At 42.6% G+C, this 14,929-nt stretch overlaps 1 protein-coding gene across 2 annotated transcripts in view; it reads left to right on the top strand.

The window, feature by feature from the left end:
- The window catches only part of Samd4a (sterile alpha motif domain containing 4A), a 221,552-nt gene that overhangs the window by 124,668 nt on the left and 81,955 nt on the right, over positions 1-14,929 (top strand). For both annotated transcript variants that reach the window (XM_090345011.1, XM_090345010.1), the window contains exon 2: positions 8,586-9,104. In XM_090345011.1, coding sequence (XP_090201137.1) covers positions 8,586-9,104 — 519 coding nt within the window. The remainder of the gene's footprint in view (positions 1-8,585; positions 9,105-14,929) is intronic.

The raw sequence follows: 14,929 nt of genomic DNA, 5'->3' as shown, positions 1-14,929 counted from the left end.
AATATAAATGGGCTATTCTGTGATGGTAGTGTTTACGAATTTACATAACATGCCACGGTGGCTTATACACTCACACCTACCCATTGGGTTTTTGTCTACATGAATCATTGAGCCCCTTCCTGGTTTGTTTTAGAAAGTATGGGACCTAGGGACTCAATAGCCCTGAATCATTTAGAGATAGAAATGTTCACTTTTACCTTTCCTGGACTTCCTGAAGTTTTCAGCCATATGAGTGTGATTGTTCCATTTGTCCCATTGGATCAAGCATGAACAATTCCTTTGTGATTTTGCTGGTATATACTCAGGATGCTCGAGAAGCATTGACCCTTGGTGACCTCTTCTGGACATTATAAGGATGTGGGTCTTGGATGTTAACTAACATTACAATTAGGCTCCCTGGACTACGGTGTACTTCCACTGGGGACTGTGGTTTCCAGTGCTTCTCCTCCTAGAACAAGGCTTTATTCTAAGTGTAGTTCTGCAATACATGTTTTCCTCTCCCGCAAGGTCAGCATGAGGGTTTTGTGTCATCACTTTAAGACTATTATAACATCATTTTGTGGTGTGCAGGGTTTTGACAGTAGGGCAAACTAGGAATGTGGGGACAAAGATTAGTGAGGGGAAGTCTGTACTTTTAGAACACTCCCAGCCTCTCTTGTGACAAGTTTCTGGTGTGAAACACTAGCCAAATGTGGCTTATAGAGAAGATATATATATATATATATATATATATATGTTTGTCAAGAGTAAGGTAACAATTTTTTCATCTCTAATTTATTTGTCTTAGGAGACCCATTCCTAAGAGGTTTTATTAAAATGGAATCACTTAGTGCCAAACAAAAATTCAAACATAAAACAGTCTTAACACAACACTCATTCTCCAACAGATGTTTTCAAAGAGTTGGAATAAATACATTCAATTTTGTTGTCCTGGTCTGTCAAATCCTTTTTCATGAAGATTAATTGGTGTCAGTTATATTCAGGGAAAGTACCAATTGCACTTGTGTTCTCTCTCACACAGAACTTCCATCTTAGATACTGAGAAGGAGAATGGAGTAGACTTTGAAAATTTACCTTCCCATTTTTATTGGAGTTGAAAGTGAAAATTAACCAATTCAGCAATTATCTACCATTGTTTGTAGGACATACAGACTATCAGTCTTTACTTAACAAAATGTCTAGGAACTAGCTAGCATTTTGAATAAGAAATCTGATGGTCTGCCAGAAGTGGCATTGTGTCTCCAGTGGCAGAGTGCTAGCTTTGAGCATAAAGTGGCTCAGGGACAGCACCCAGGCTTGAGTTCAAGTCCCAGGACCAGCAAAAAAGAGAGAAAGAGAGAGGGAAGGGGAGGGAGGGAGGGAAGGAGGGAGGAAGGAAGGAAGAAAGGAAGGAAAGAGAAAGATAAGAAATCCTAAATGTGGGGGGGAGGGGCAGTTTTATAAATCCATTTAAATGTGATTAATAAGGAAATGTTCATGTATGGAAAGGTGAAGACACCACGGAGCTTATATTCTAGTGAAGAGAGGCAGAAAGTAAATATAATCTATAGCAAGTCATATGGTGCTAGGTGCTCTGTATAAAGTAAAGTAGAGCTGAGGCTTAGGAAGTGTAGGGTAAGGTGGGCAACGTAAAATAGTGTTGACAGAGAAGGTCTCGTTAGAAAAATGGCATTAGAGCCAAGCAGAATTGAGAGGTCCTAAATGTGGGCCAGAGGAAAAGTATGTCAGGCATAAGAAACAATAAGCAGCATGGTTCTGAGGAAAACATTTCTGATATATTCAAGGAACCATGGTGGACTGAAACGGGAGGGAGAGAGACAGCCTGCCTGGACTGGATTTAAACCGTGATCCTCAGATCTAAACCTGAGTAGCTACGATTACAGGCCTGAGCCGCCAGAGTCCAGATGATCTGGGTCCTTTAAGAATGAAGTAGCCCTTGAGGGTCCTTATGAACGACCGGCGCCCGATGACCTCCTCATTCTAAGAGAAATCTCTGTGGCACAACGTGCCATACATCTTGCCTTTCCTGATGAGTTTAAGGGACAGAAACGTTTTGAGTGATTCTTTTTTTCCAACCAAGTAACATGAAACTCCTTGTATCTGTATCAAATTACTTCCAACCTTAATAGTTTAACATAAGTCTTTTTTTTAATTGTCGGGATAAAGTGTAGAGGGGTTACAGTCACATTTGTCAGGTCGTGGGTGCGTTACTTCTCATTAACCTAAGTCGTATGTCCTGGGAATTTGAGATAGCCTTACTTGGTTAGTTCAAGCCTAAGGTGGCCGTCTCTTTCCAGGTGGTAGTCATGACGTTGCTGAAAGCTACAGAAGTCATTTCCCATGTAGCTCAGCCACTTGGCTGCTGACTTGGTTAGGGCTGCTACCAGGAGTCCCAGCTCCTCCCCAGCTGAGCATGGCTAAGCATCCCTGGCTTATACATCTCATTGGAATGGCCGGCTTTGCCTATAACACGTGAACAAGAAAGCAAGACAGAACTGCTTTTTTATGATCTACTATCAGAATACCTCTGTTTCCTTGTTGATCACAGAGAAGGCCAGTAGGTGAAGAGAGTACTCAAGGTGTGAGTTATAAATGCCTCTGGGAGGCAAAGTTCAACAAGGGCCATCCTGGAAGCAGTCACTCCCCCTGAAAGCAGAGAGAGGGTCTTTATGTCTGTTCAGAGCACTACATGAGACCAAGGCACTCCTTAATTCTGGCCTGTCTGGGTCTCTCATTGTAATCGATAGGATGAGTCCACATTATGTGTGGGTTCGTTAACTATGAGAAGACCAGAGGGTACCTTGGGAGAGACAAAAGCCAAGAGCACGTGCCACCACAAGAATCCTACCATTTGCCATCTTTCTTCCTGAATTTTTGGATGCCTGGTATCCGTTAGTACCCCTACCTAACGGTTGTTACTTAATGTTATCATCTGTTTGAGTTGTTCAGAGTTGAACTAAATTTAGAAGTTCCTGGTGTCTGATGTATCCAGGATGGAATTTGTAATGTAAATTCTCCCAAGTAGTATTTAACCATTTAAGATCTACCAGTATTCCTGTCTTCTAGCACATTTAGTTAGCCACTACTCATGTGTCTGTACTTAATTCACAGCCATTTCTCGCATGAGCAAATTGCCTAAATGTACTTGTGAGAAACCCTTTTATGGTAAATGTTATTAAACTGAAAACAAGGGTATAATAAAATAGCAATTTAAGGGTAATTTACTAACAACTGGAGCCCTTAAACATTGACATACCATTGTATAGTAATAATGCCAGAGAAATGGAATTGAAATGCATTCTTTGTCACTCTAGGCATCATTGGGGACAGTTCTCTAATCCTCATGCTCTTTAATTATAGCTCTTTATAATTCCTATGTCACTGGTTTACAAATTATAAATCATTATCATATGCCCACATTACACATCCACAAACACTTACACCTCTGTGCCCTACTCAGAAGAATAATAGAGAACATGTTAACAGGATCTGGTAGAGGTGAGCTGGTATCATCAACTCTTGGCATTTGGGGACTTGAATTTTCCATGCTGTTTTCTGCCAAGAGTGATACTAGGTAATGGCAGAACCATCAGTAATAGAAAGCACCCATTATTTGAAAATGAGAACGATTCCTGGTTCCTCTTCAAGAAGGAAGCTTTGATCAGTACAAATCTCAGCAAAGATCCTCTGCTGTCTGAAGGGTGACATGGGTACAACCGAGAAAGCAGACCATGGACTGTTAAAAGGGCCTAGCTTGCATTAGCCCCACTTCCCATGCACTGGCGACATTCAGACTTCTGTTTAAAGATAGAAATGCTCACACTGGTCCAAGCCATGCTTATTTCCAAGAGACTGCCTCGCACAGACTAGAAAGCAGATAGACTCTGTAATGTTGGATTGCTAATTTGTCATAAGGAGAGACCAGACACAGTCAGAAGTCCGTATAATCAGCACACCGTCTCCCTGTAGGCAGGCCACCACAGGAAGCCAAATCATAATCAGAAGCCATTTATTAAGTTGCCCTGAAAAATCCCCACTACTGCATCTGGATATACCTCATCTCTGGGATCAGCTCATTCTCTAAAGTCATCTAGAGAGTGAACTCAGAGTGAGCCAATAATCAGGACAAGGCAGGCACAGGAAAATGAGGCAGATGTTCAGTGACAACAGGTTCGTTTCCCGAGTCTATCTCAAGACAGGAATGGCTGTCAGAGGACTGAAGTAGTCAAAGCCAAATGGCTAAAACCTCCTTATCCCTAAGAGGGGCACTTGAACAGTGTGTTTATCTTTAGCCACATAACCAATGACTCAAAACTTAGCAGCTTCAAATAATAATCAGGTAATCACATGCAGTTTCTGTGGATCAGGCAAAGTGTGCTTCTGGCTCAGGGTCCTTCGAAATGTGATCTGCCACGGCAGCCACTCGATGCTTAGCTGGGCTAGAGATCCGCCTCTAAGAGGCGGTCACATGGTCAGAACTGGTCCTGGTCTGAAGCAGGAGACTTCCACACCTCACAGAACACCCTCCCCCTCGTTTCTGGGGGATCTGTTAACAGGCCGCTGGCTTCCTCTTGAGTGAGAGCTCCACGCAGAAAGCAAAGCAGAGATCACAGCACTCATCGGATCTTTGAGGCTGCACATTGCCATTCCCACCATTGCCATTTGCCCGTGGTGACACTGAACCCAACTTGTACTCAGAAGAAAGTGAACGAGGCTCTGCCTTTCCAAGAGAACAGCATCGAATTGTTAGCGTATTTTGCTATTTTTTTTTCATTTACTTGGGACTGAGCACAAAAAGTACCATCCATATTATCTCTGTGACTCCTTTTTCTACGTTCCTGTGGCTGGCCAACTCCTCTGTTGAGCCATATATATCTTAATATATTGTCATATTTAGAACTAATCATACTTCTGTACTTTCTGGATAGAGTAGTTATACATGCCATTCTAGTATAATAGTCACTACACTAGAATTCTGCCACCTCACTAGTCAACTCATCTGCCCCATCTGTGCCTGTGTCTTCATCTGTCAAATAAGGCTAGTTGTAGGACTTACCTCACAAGCCTCTTAGGGAGATGAAAGGAATAATTCCGTGCACAGGGCTTGGAAAAATGCATAGAACATAGAAAACACTGAGTGCCATGGCAGCTGGAACAGCTGGCATAGTGTCATCTTCTAGGTGCGTCGAGCCTCCGAGGACAACCTTATTTCCATGTTCCCAGTTGTAGGAGACAAAAGCTGTAATTGTCCTCCTGACCACACCATAACCCCAGACCATGCGAGTCCCACGGATGCAGCTGTTTGAGCCCTGGAAGGGGGCGGGACTGGGCTGGTGGCTTCTCATCTCCCTTCCCTGGTGCTGTGCTTGTTCCTCTGAATGTTAGGTTAACCCCCAGCAGACAACAGTTTCCTAGAGATTACATGTTCACTTTGTACTCTTGAGTCCTAGTTATGTTTGGTTTTGTGGATATTTATTTGCCAGTCCTGGGCTTGAGCTCAGGGCCTGAGCACTGTCTCTGGATTTTCTCAAGGCTAGGGCTCTACCACTTGAGCCATGCACCACTTCTGGCTTTTTTCTATGTATGTGGTACTGAGGAATCGAACCCAGGTCTTCGTGCATGCTAGGCGAGCACTCTACCATTGGGCCACACTCCAGCCCAGTTATAATTTTTTTAGGTTGACCTTTTGAAGAAGGGAATCTGGGTAGTTTGCTCAGCAGTTCTCATTCCTCGTGCATTTGTGTTTATTTCCCCGTTTTTATATTTAAATGTACACAGTTAAGGGTATCCCTGTTTAGAGCTTTGGCTTACTGAATAGAGTTGATCTTTATTCTAAACATGTTTGCCACTTAAAACATGTGTGGTGTTTGGAGTTTTCTTCATCTCCCAGAGCTGTCTGACAGGGTGACCATACCTTCTAGAATGCACAAGGGTTGTCTTATGGCTGGTGGTAATTAGCTAAATATAGAGCAGGGAACTGGTTGGGACCTCCTGAGGTCATCGGTGTCTTCTGGCATCCTTTCCCATCTGTGCTGACTAGTTCAGTAGCCACCAGCCACACGTGGTTTCTGAGCCCTGCAAACGTGGCCGACCAAGTTGAGATGCACTGTCAGTGATGAAATACGCCCTTTAGGTCCCAAAGGCTGAGACAAAACACAAGGAAGTGAAATAGCACCTTCAGTCTTACGTTGGTTACATCTGGAACCATAAAATGTTAGAGTTAAACAGATTCTCAAAATAAATTTTATTCTTTTTACTCTACTATGGCTACTACAATGTTTCAAATTTCATATGTGGCTCATATATTGCTGCTGAACTCTGCTGATCCAAATACTCTAGCTTAAGTATGAAGGATCCCCGCCCCCCTCCCCGATCCCTCCCCCATGGAGAGTCTGGAATCTTCCATGGTGACTTCTCCAAGCCTCTCATCATTGTGGCAGCCCAGTTCTTCTCCATATGCTATCTTAGTCTCCCCTGTTTCCGTTTAGTGACTTCTACTTCACACAGTTGATTTCAATGTCTCTTCAGGAAACCCCCACTTGAAGAGAGCCAAACATCTCTTTATACTATTATAAGCTCAGTGGTTCCATTTTAACTCTTCTCTTTCCCAAGTCATTGATATTTTAAAAATTACTTTCCTTGGGTCATCTGTGGATTCGCTACTCTATTTTCAAATCTTTATGTCCTAAACACCCTACATCACTCTGGATAGGCTCGAGGAGATTGATTTCACCCCAATCTACGAGCCTGAGCAGGTGCAGATGCTATTGATACTATTCTTGACCGACAAGGCAAATGAGACTCAGCTAAGTAACTAACAAAGGTTCCACCACAAAGTAAGCAGCAGTTGTGGGATTCATGCCTAATTCCGTTTTACTCTGAAGTTCATGCCCCTTCATTAGACACCGTGCCGTCCTTGCTGATGTGTTGGGCAGTTTTTGTTACTATGACAAGATACCTGAGATAGTCCATTTAAAAAGAAGAAAGGTTTATTTTGGCTCCCAGTTTTGGAGGTACCAGTGCATGATTGCATGCTTTGGGGGTCTGTGGTGAGGCAGAACATTATGGAGAGAGCAAACGGCGAACAAAAAGCAAAATGATAGAGAGGAAGAGAAGTTGCACCAGTTCCATTATTATTTTCAACAATATGCCTCCATATAATCTGACATACTGGCTTGAAATCCCTTTGTAGAACTACTGAAAATCAGAATAGAAAAAAAGTACAGCTTAGTGACTAGAAAATTTCTCACTTAGCCATCCTATCTCTTTCCCAGGATGAGCCCCTATCACACTGGAGGGCAGGATCTGAACTTAGAGCACTGATACTTTCTTGGACAGTGTTCCTTCTCGTGGTCTAAACACGCCTCACTGCACTGTTACTGTAGATATTACATGAAAGCCAGCCAACCCTTAGGATAACCATAGCCTCCAAAATCAGACCCTTCCCAAAGCTAAGTGCATGTTTAGTGCTGAGTGGAGGGGAACAGATAGATCCTTGTGAATGTATTAAGATCTTCCGCTCTGGGTACCAGTGACTCACACCTACAGTTCCTAAGGTACTTAGGATATTGAGATCTGAGAATCATAGTTCAAAGTCAGCCAAGGCAGGAAAGTCCGTGAGATGCTTTAGCTCACGTAATCATCAAAAAGCTATGGCTCAAGTGATACAGTACTAGCCTGAACAATAAAAATGTTTTTAATAAAACATAAAGAACTAAACTTAGCATGATGTGAGCAGAGGTGCCGCACCCTGGAGCCATCTTGTTCATTGTAATTTTTTTTTTTTTTTTTGCCAGTCCTGGGCTTGCACTCAGGTCCTGAGCACTGACCTTAGACTTTTCTCAAGGCTAGAGCTCTACCACTTGAGTCTCAGCACCACTTCCAGCCTTTTTCTATGTATGTGGTACAGAGGAATCGAACCCGGGTCTTCATGCATGCTAGGCAAGCACTCTACCACTAGGCCAAACTCCCAGCCCTGTTCATTGTAATTTTGCACCCTAATTGTTTTTCTGAGTCATCTATTTACAAGAAACCTCTAGGCTTGCTACACTCAGGGGGATCCCATTTTCTTCCGGACATCATTCTCTCTGTGTGAACCAATTCCTTTGTCCAGATTTAAGCCTGTGCTTCTGTGTACGTGTGTCCTGGGGCTTGAACTTGGGGCCTAGGCTCTGTCCCTTTCCTACTCAAGATGGTGCTTTTTCACTTGAGCCACACCTGCACTTGCAGCTTTTTGCCAGTTAATTGGAGATAGGAGTCTCATCGACTTTCCTGCCCAGGCTGGCTTTGAACCTTGGTACTCAGATCAGCCTCCTAAGCTTCTAGGATTACAGGCATGAACCATTGGTTCCCGGCCAAGCCTAGAGCTTCCTAAAGGAAACGGAGATGTTTTGATCTATGCTTCATTGAAGTTCCTGCGTACTGAAAACCTGATTTCTATTAAGCATTTGTCTGTTTTGAGAAAATTTAGCCCAGGGTGCTTAGGCTGGGCCTGAACTCTCAGACTTCTCTGAATCCCCAGAGTGTGGTGTTTAGTGTCTTTCTGAATGTATTTTCTCACTTGACCAGTGTGTTTTCCTTTTCAGGAATCATTAACCAATGGCAACAGGAATCCAAGGATAAAGTGATTTCCCTCCTGCTGACTCACCTGCCTTTGCTGAAGCCAGGAAACCTGGACGCAAAAGTCGAGTATATGAAACTCCTCCCCCAAATCCTGGCTCACTCAATTGAGCACAACCAGCACATTGAGGAGAGCAGGCAGCTGCTGTCCTATGCTCTGATCCATCCAGCCACATCGCTGGAAGACCGCAGTGCTCTGGCCATGTGGCTGAATCACCTGGAAGACCGCACATCAGCCAGCTTTGGCAGCCAGAACCGGGGCCGCTCAGACTCTGTGGATTATGGACAGACGCACTACTATCACCAAAGACAGAACACCGACGACAAGCTCAACGGGTGGCAGAGCTCTCGGGATTCTGGGATTTGCATCAATGCCTCCAGCTGGCAGGACAAGACCCTGGGGTGTGAGAATGGTCATGTGCCGCTCTACTCCTCCTCATCCGTCCCCACCACAATCAATACAATTGGAACCAGCACAAGTACAAGTAAGTCCCATGGAAACCCTCTAATGCAGTCTGGTTTGGTGACTTGCTGTGTGTGGCATGTCTTGCTGACAATGTCTGCTCTGAGCACCTTGGAACCCTGGGAGAGAAGGGCTGATGGGAAGTCACTGTGGGAAAAGGCTTTTTGGTTGCTTTGTGAAGAGATGAAAAGAATGGATGGGTAAACATGGTGGATGCTCCAAATTTGGTTCCAGACAGACCAAGAACAAATAATAAGAAAAGAGAGAGGGAGAGAAAAAACAGTGAAGGAGGGAAACATCCTGTTTCCACAAACAAAAATGCCTTTCAAGCCCATACGTCTTTCGCCCTGGGGTTTGGGGATTTGCCAGGACACTGAGTTACTGTGTGATTCGCTAAACCTGATTCTAACCCTTGGTTAATTACGCAGCCTTACGGGCTTTTTTTTTTTCATTTTTTTCTTTTCTTTAAAAATTTTCTTTCCTTAATTATTATTATTATTACTACTACTACTATTATTATTACTAAGATTTTACCCTGGAATGTCCCCTTCCCCTCTAGCTGTTGCTCCTGACCAGGGAGAGTAGGTTTGCTGATGGAGAATGCTGCTCTGTGCTGGGTCCTGATATGCCTCTTGCTCAGTCTAACCTCACAAGAGAGATGGGCCAGGAACTGCTTTGAGAGAGGGAAGTAGAAGACTTTGATCACTAAAACCAAGTGCCACACTCATAGCAGGCAGCTGGGGCCAGGAGTCTTCTGGGATCTTGTATGGATCCCAGCTAGGCCAGCATAGTGACCCATCTACCATTCATGCCTGTAGAAAAGCAGCCCGCCATCCATCGGCACTCCTTGTACATGCACAATGCTGTTGCACTTGAATCTGTGAAGATGGTGTCCCAGCTCAGGTGACTGTCTCAAGGGAAAGGGTTTGCGGTTAAATCTGATGGGTTTGTCAACCTGCAGGTACCTCCCCTTAGCAGGTAGGAGGAGAGGTCAGGGATGTTGCTCACTGGTAGTGTGTTTGTCTAGCATGCGTCAGATTCCCTGTATCACATAGAAACAAAAAGATGCAAGACAAGGCAATTAAAAATGAGCAGGGATGCCTTCTTGCATTTTACTTCCACTTGAATCTGTTGGCTACTGGACCTCTTTAAATGAGTTTTTCAAGAATGTAAGAAAGTGGGATTCTTATACGTTAATTGAATTTTAGTACCTTAGTAGAAGAACCACGAAAATCCTAAAGATAGCTGCATTGATCGCGTTATGAGAATTTTAAAGTTATTTTCTCTGTTTTTCTATATAGATACAAATAACTGAAGTGTTTGAGGATTGAGGTGGTTATTGCTCTTTTGCCTTATTGTATAAGAGGCTATGTGGCAGAGAGTGCCGATGCAGACTTATGATGAAGCAAGGAGCATTATCTCTAGCCTCTGCCTGATGGCACAGGCAGTGATGGCTGGGCGCTTAGCCACCGTAGTTTCTTGGCTCGGATTTCTTGGATCCATCAAGGGATCTTGTTATTGTTTCAAAACTCTTTAATAACTGGGAGGGAGACGCGCTCTAGGCTCTAGGCTCAAAACTGGGTCTCTTGCATTTTTATATTTTATGTCATTTATCCTGAAATTGGGTTTAGGTTATACTTTCTCATCTGTTGGTTGGTGCGCTCTGTGTTGGGTCATCACAAGGTCAGTACCTTTAAGATGGCCACGAGGTTGTAGTTAACAGATACACACATTTATCAACATGGCTACCCTGTCCAGTACAGGCAAGGAAGCTGGGGATGGCTACCTTGACTTTCTCAGTCTGGAACCCCTGTGTTGATACTTGAATTGCAAAGGACTTGGAGGTTTAACTAGATGACTTAGTGATATATATACCCCTGGAAAAACAAAAGAAGTTGGGTCTTTTTTTTTTTCAAAAAGAGTGTCTAGCTCTTGTCATCCCACTACTTAGGAGAATGAAGTAGGAAAGTTGTGAGTTCAAGGCCCGCCTGGGCTACAGAACAAGTTGGAGTACAGCCTGAGCTATGTTTGTTAAACCCTTCCAAAAAAAAAAAAAAACCACACAAAAGCAAACAAAACCAGCAAAAAGGTGAAACAACTTAGATCTGCCCTCCACAAGGTTCTACTGTCCTTCATGATGTATGGCAGTTCTGTTCATCAGAACTGCCAACCCTCGGGTCATTTGTTGATTTGTGTCTGTATCAAATATACACAGAAACAACTGGAGGCAGCCTGACAAAATCAAAAGAACAGAGATATTAGTGTTGGAACAAAGTCTCAATCCCAGATTTGCAATTTGCTGACTACCTAAGTTCTCTGAACAAAACCTCCCCTTGTAAAATAGGAACCTCCATGATTCCCATCTTTGAGGATTGTAATAAAATGAACAGATAATGTAAATGCCCAGCCCTAGCCAGAGCAGCAAAAATAAGCACACACTAGGTGCTGGCCAGATGAAGAAATAGAAGAAAATTGGAAAAGACAGGGAGAGAAGTGATACCCAGAGTGTGCTCTCTTGTTCAGTTCTAATGGTTACCTGGCTAATGGCGCCTTTCCCTAAGCTAAAGCCCTTTGAGCAGGACAGGTGTTCTCTGACTTACAGTGGAATGATATCCAGGTGAACTTGTCCTAAGCAAAAAGTAGGTTAACTCAAAACTGTGGTCAATACACCTAGCTTATACACCATCATAGCTTAGCCTAGCCTATCTTAAACATGCTCAGACCATGTCTCTATTAACCTATAGTTAGTTAAAAAGAAAGTTACCTAACACAAAGCCTGTTTTACAATAATAGTGTATTGAGAATCTTATGTCATTAATTCATGGTCTATGGGACCTTGAATACGGAATGACTTTTGACTGTGTCACTATAATAGAAAATGGGTTGGATCTGTGGCTTCTTGTACTGCACTGAAGAGATACATTTCTTACCTCTGTGAAGGTGGAAAAAAGAGCTATGCAAAACATAATTATAAGAACTGAAATCAATTAGTCTACACATTTTCAAATTATCAGCCACATTAATGAAAGCCACCCTCTTATTGTTTTTCCCCTCTGGGTAATGTATTTAGTTTATTACTTTTTAAATATTGTTATTATTGAGTCATTGTACAAAGGGGTTACAATTCTATAGGTCAGATTATGAATACAATGTTTTTTTTTAAGTTAATGTCACCCCTCCCTTGGTTCTCTCTTCATTTTCCCCCACCTGCCCCTACCCACAAGTTACAGAAATTGTTTCCTCTTACTGTTTTATTTCCATTTTCAAACCTTGGTTCTTTCCAATTATTTTTCCTGACCTTCAACTAAGTCCCATGTTTCCTCCCTGTTTAGATTCTAAAATATCCAACTACCAGTCCTAGCACTGGCGTCTACCTACTGTGTGCCCAATGCTGTTTGAGTTAATGGGAAACAAAGAAACTTGAGATATTGTTCCTACGTGCAGGGAGCCTATACTATAATTGAAGCGACATGACATGAAAATTAAGTATCACATTTAAAGATTAAATATTGCTTTTGACCTGACTTATTGTCACAGAAAACTTACATAAGAATCCCTGAGTTATATAAAAGAATGATATAAACGTATACTCCAAGAACATAAGGACCTGTAAGGTTTTATTGTCAGTTAAATGGAGTCTATCTTACTCTCTCCATTGGGTCTTTAATGTAATTTATACATAATAGAAATTTATTTGGCTTGTCATCGTGGAAGTTGGGAAGTTTAAGAGCAAGAGACCACGTCTAATGAGAGCCATCTACGTGGTACATGACTACATGGTAATGTGGTAAGAAAAAAAATGTTGGAGAATGCAGAGAGGGTCAAACCCACCTTAAAACAAACCCACTCAAACAATACTTGAACAATATTTATTTGCCACACAAATGTATCATCTCTCAGCACTGTTGCATTAGGGAAGAAGATTCCAAAACATGAGCTTGAAGAACATATGCAAACTATAACAGACTCTACAACTGAAGCTCTGGGAATGTAGAAATCCTTGTGAATTGGCAAATGAAGAAAGACTTTGAAGGGGAAATGGGACATGGGCTAAGATGGGGAGGAGGAGGAGAATTTGGCGAGAGAGCGGGCACTCTCATGGTGGGATTATGCATGGAAAGCAAAGAGGCGTTTGGAAGATAGTGAGGAGAAAAGAGGTTCCGGAAGAGGGAAGAGGAGCAAAGAAGTCAGTGAAAGTAGACTGAGGAAAGGGGTTTGAGAGCCCCTAAAGAAACTGAGCGGGGCAGCGTCGTGAGCAATGTTGTATGAGGATTGCCAGCTATGGGCAAACCAAGTAGATAGCAAATGATTCGTGCAAGATCAATAGGATTCAAAAGCACAGTTGAAAACAAACGTATCATAGGAGCAGATGCAGAGCACAAGGAACGAATAGGAGAAATATGCCTAGGTGGAACTACTAGGATCAGATTTAGTAATGCATTGAGCATACATTGGTTTATTCACATAGAAAATATTTGTTGTGGGCCGGGAGTTTGGCCATGCATGAAGACCCGGGTTCTATCCCTCGGTACCACATATAGAAAAAAGCCGGAAGTGGTGCTGAGGCTCAAGTGGTAGAGCTCTAGCCTTGAGAAAGTCCAAGGACAGTGCTCAGGCCCTGAGCTCAAGCCCAGGACTGGCAAAAAAAAAAGAAAAGAAAGAAAAGAAAATATTTGTTGAACTTTTTCATTTCTGAAGATCAATCCCAAGACCTTGTATATGCTAAGCAAGCAGTCTAGATTACAGTCCTAGTTTTATTGAGCATTTTCTATAGGCTTCTCCTTCTAGGGACACTAGGAACACACCAATGGAAAAGAAAAAAATCAATGTCCTTATGGAGCTAGCAGTATATGTGAATTATACATATAACATATTTACATTATATATTAAATTTATATTATATAATATGCAAATTATATGGTTCATTTGAGATTGATTATATGAAACAAGACAAAGTCCAGTAAGAAGGATCAGGTCTAGATGGTATGGTGGCTACTGTATGAAGTGGGCTGGCCAGGGAAGACCTCACTGAGAATCTGATATATCAGCAAAGGCATATTAGAGGTGTAAAAGTCAGACAAGTGTCTAGAGGAAAGAGTAGTCCAAGCCAAGCAAAAGCTAGAGCAAAGATCCTGGGATAGAAGAAGTCTGGGCTTATTTAAAGAAAAGCAGGAAGGTTGGTACTCAAGAGGAAGGCAGAGAGATGACTGAGAAGGGTACCTCCACAGCACATTGTTGGCCGTGCCAAGGACTTAGACTTTTGCTCTCAGGAGACGAGGAAGCTATTGGAGGATTCCCAGCAGATGAGTGGTATGACCTGACTCACATGTGAAAGAGATGTCCTTGCCTGCCGTGGTATGAATGTATTATATAGATACAATGTGTTGTTGGCAAAGACAAGACAGGAAGACCTGTGAGGAAGGAGGCTGGTGAGGTCATTCAAGTCAGAAATGAGGATGGTTCAAGCCAGGTACTTAAAAGAGCCAGAAACACTCAAGAGTCTAGATATACTTTGGAACTAGATGTAAAGTGTTACCTGCAAAATAAAGTCTTAAGAACAGGGACTCAAAGATCCAGTGTGTTTTACCTGAACATCTAGAAGGCTGGTGCTCCTACCAGTGGAGATGTATGCATCCTTATGGATCAAGCAGGGTAGATTTGAGGTTTTTAAAAGTAGGATCTCAGTGCCACAGCTGATAGGTTTGGTATGTCCCAGAGAGAATCAGAGGCAGTTGGTCAGCAGGTAATTGGATATGTGGATATGCACTTTAGGGGAAGAGAACTGTAACACATGCATGATACTTAAAGCTCCAAGACTAGATGAGATTACTTGTGCAGACATATGCA

Source organism: Megascapheus bottae, chromosome 14, assembly GCF_031878675.1.
Source record: "Megascapheus bottae isolate mThoBot1 chromosome 14, mThoBot2.hap1, whole genome shotgun sequence".
NCBI lineage: Eukaryota > Metazoa > Chordata > Mammalia > Rodentia > Geomyidae > Megascapheus > Megascapheus bottae.
The sequence above is the reverse complement of the archived record's forward strand: the minus strand, read 5'-3'. Positions and strand labels throughout refer to the sequence as shown.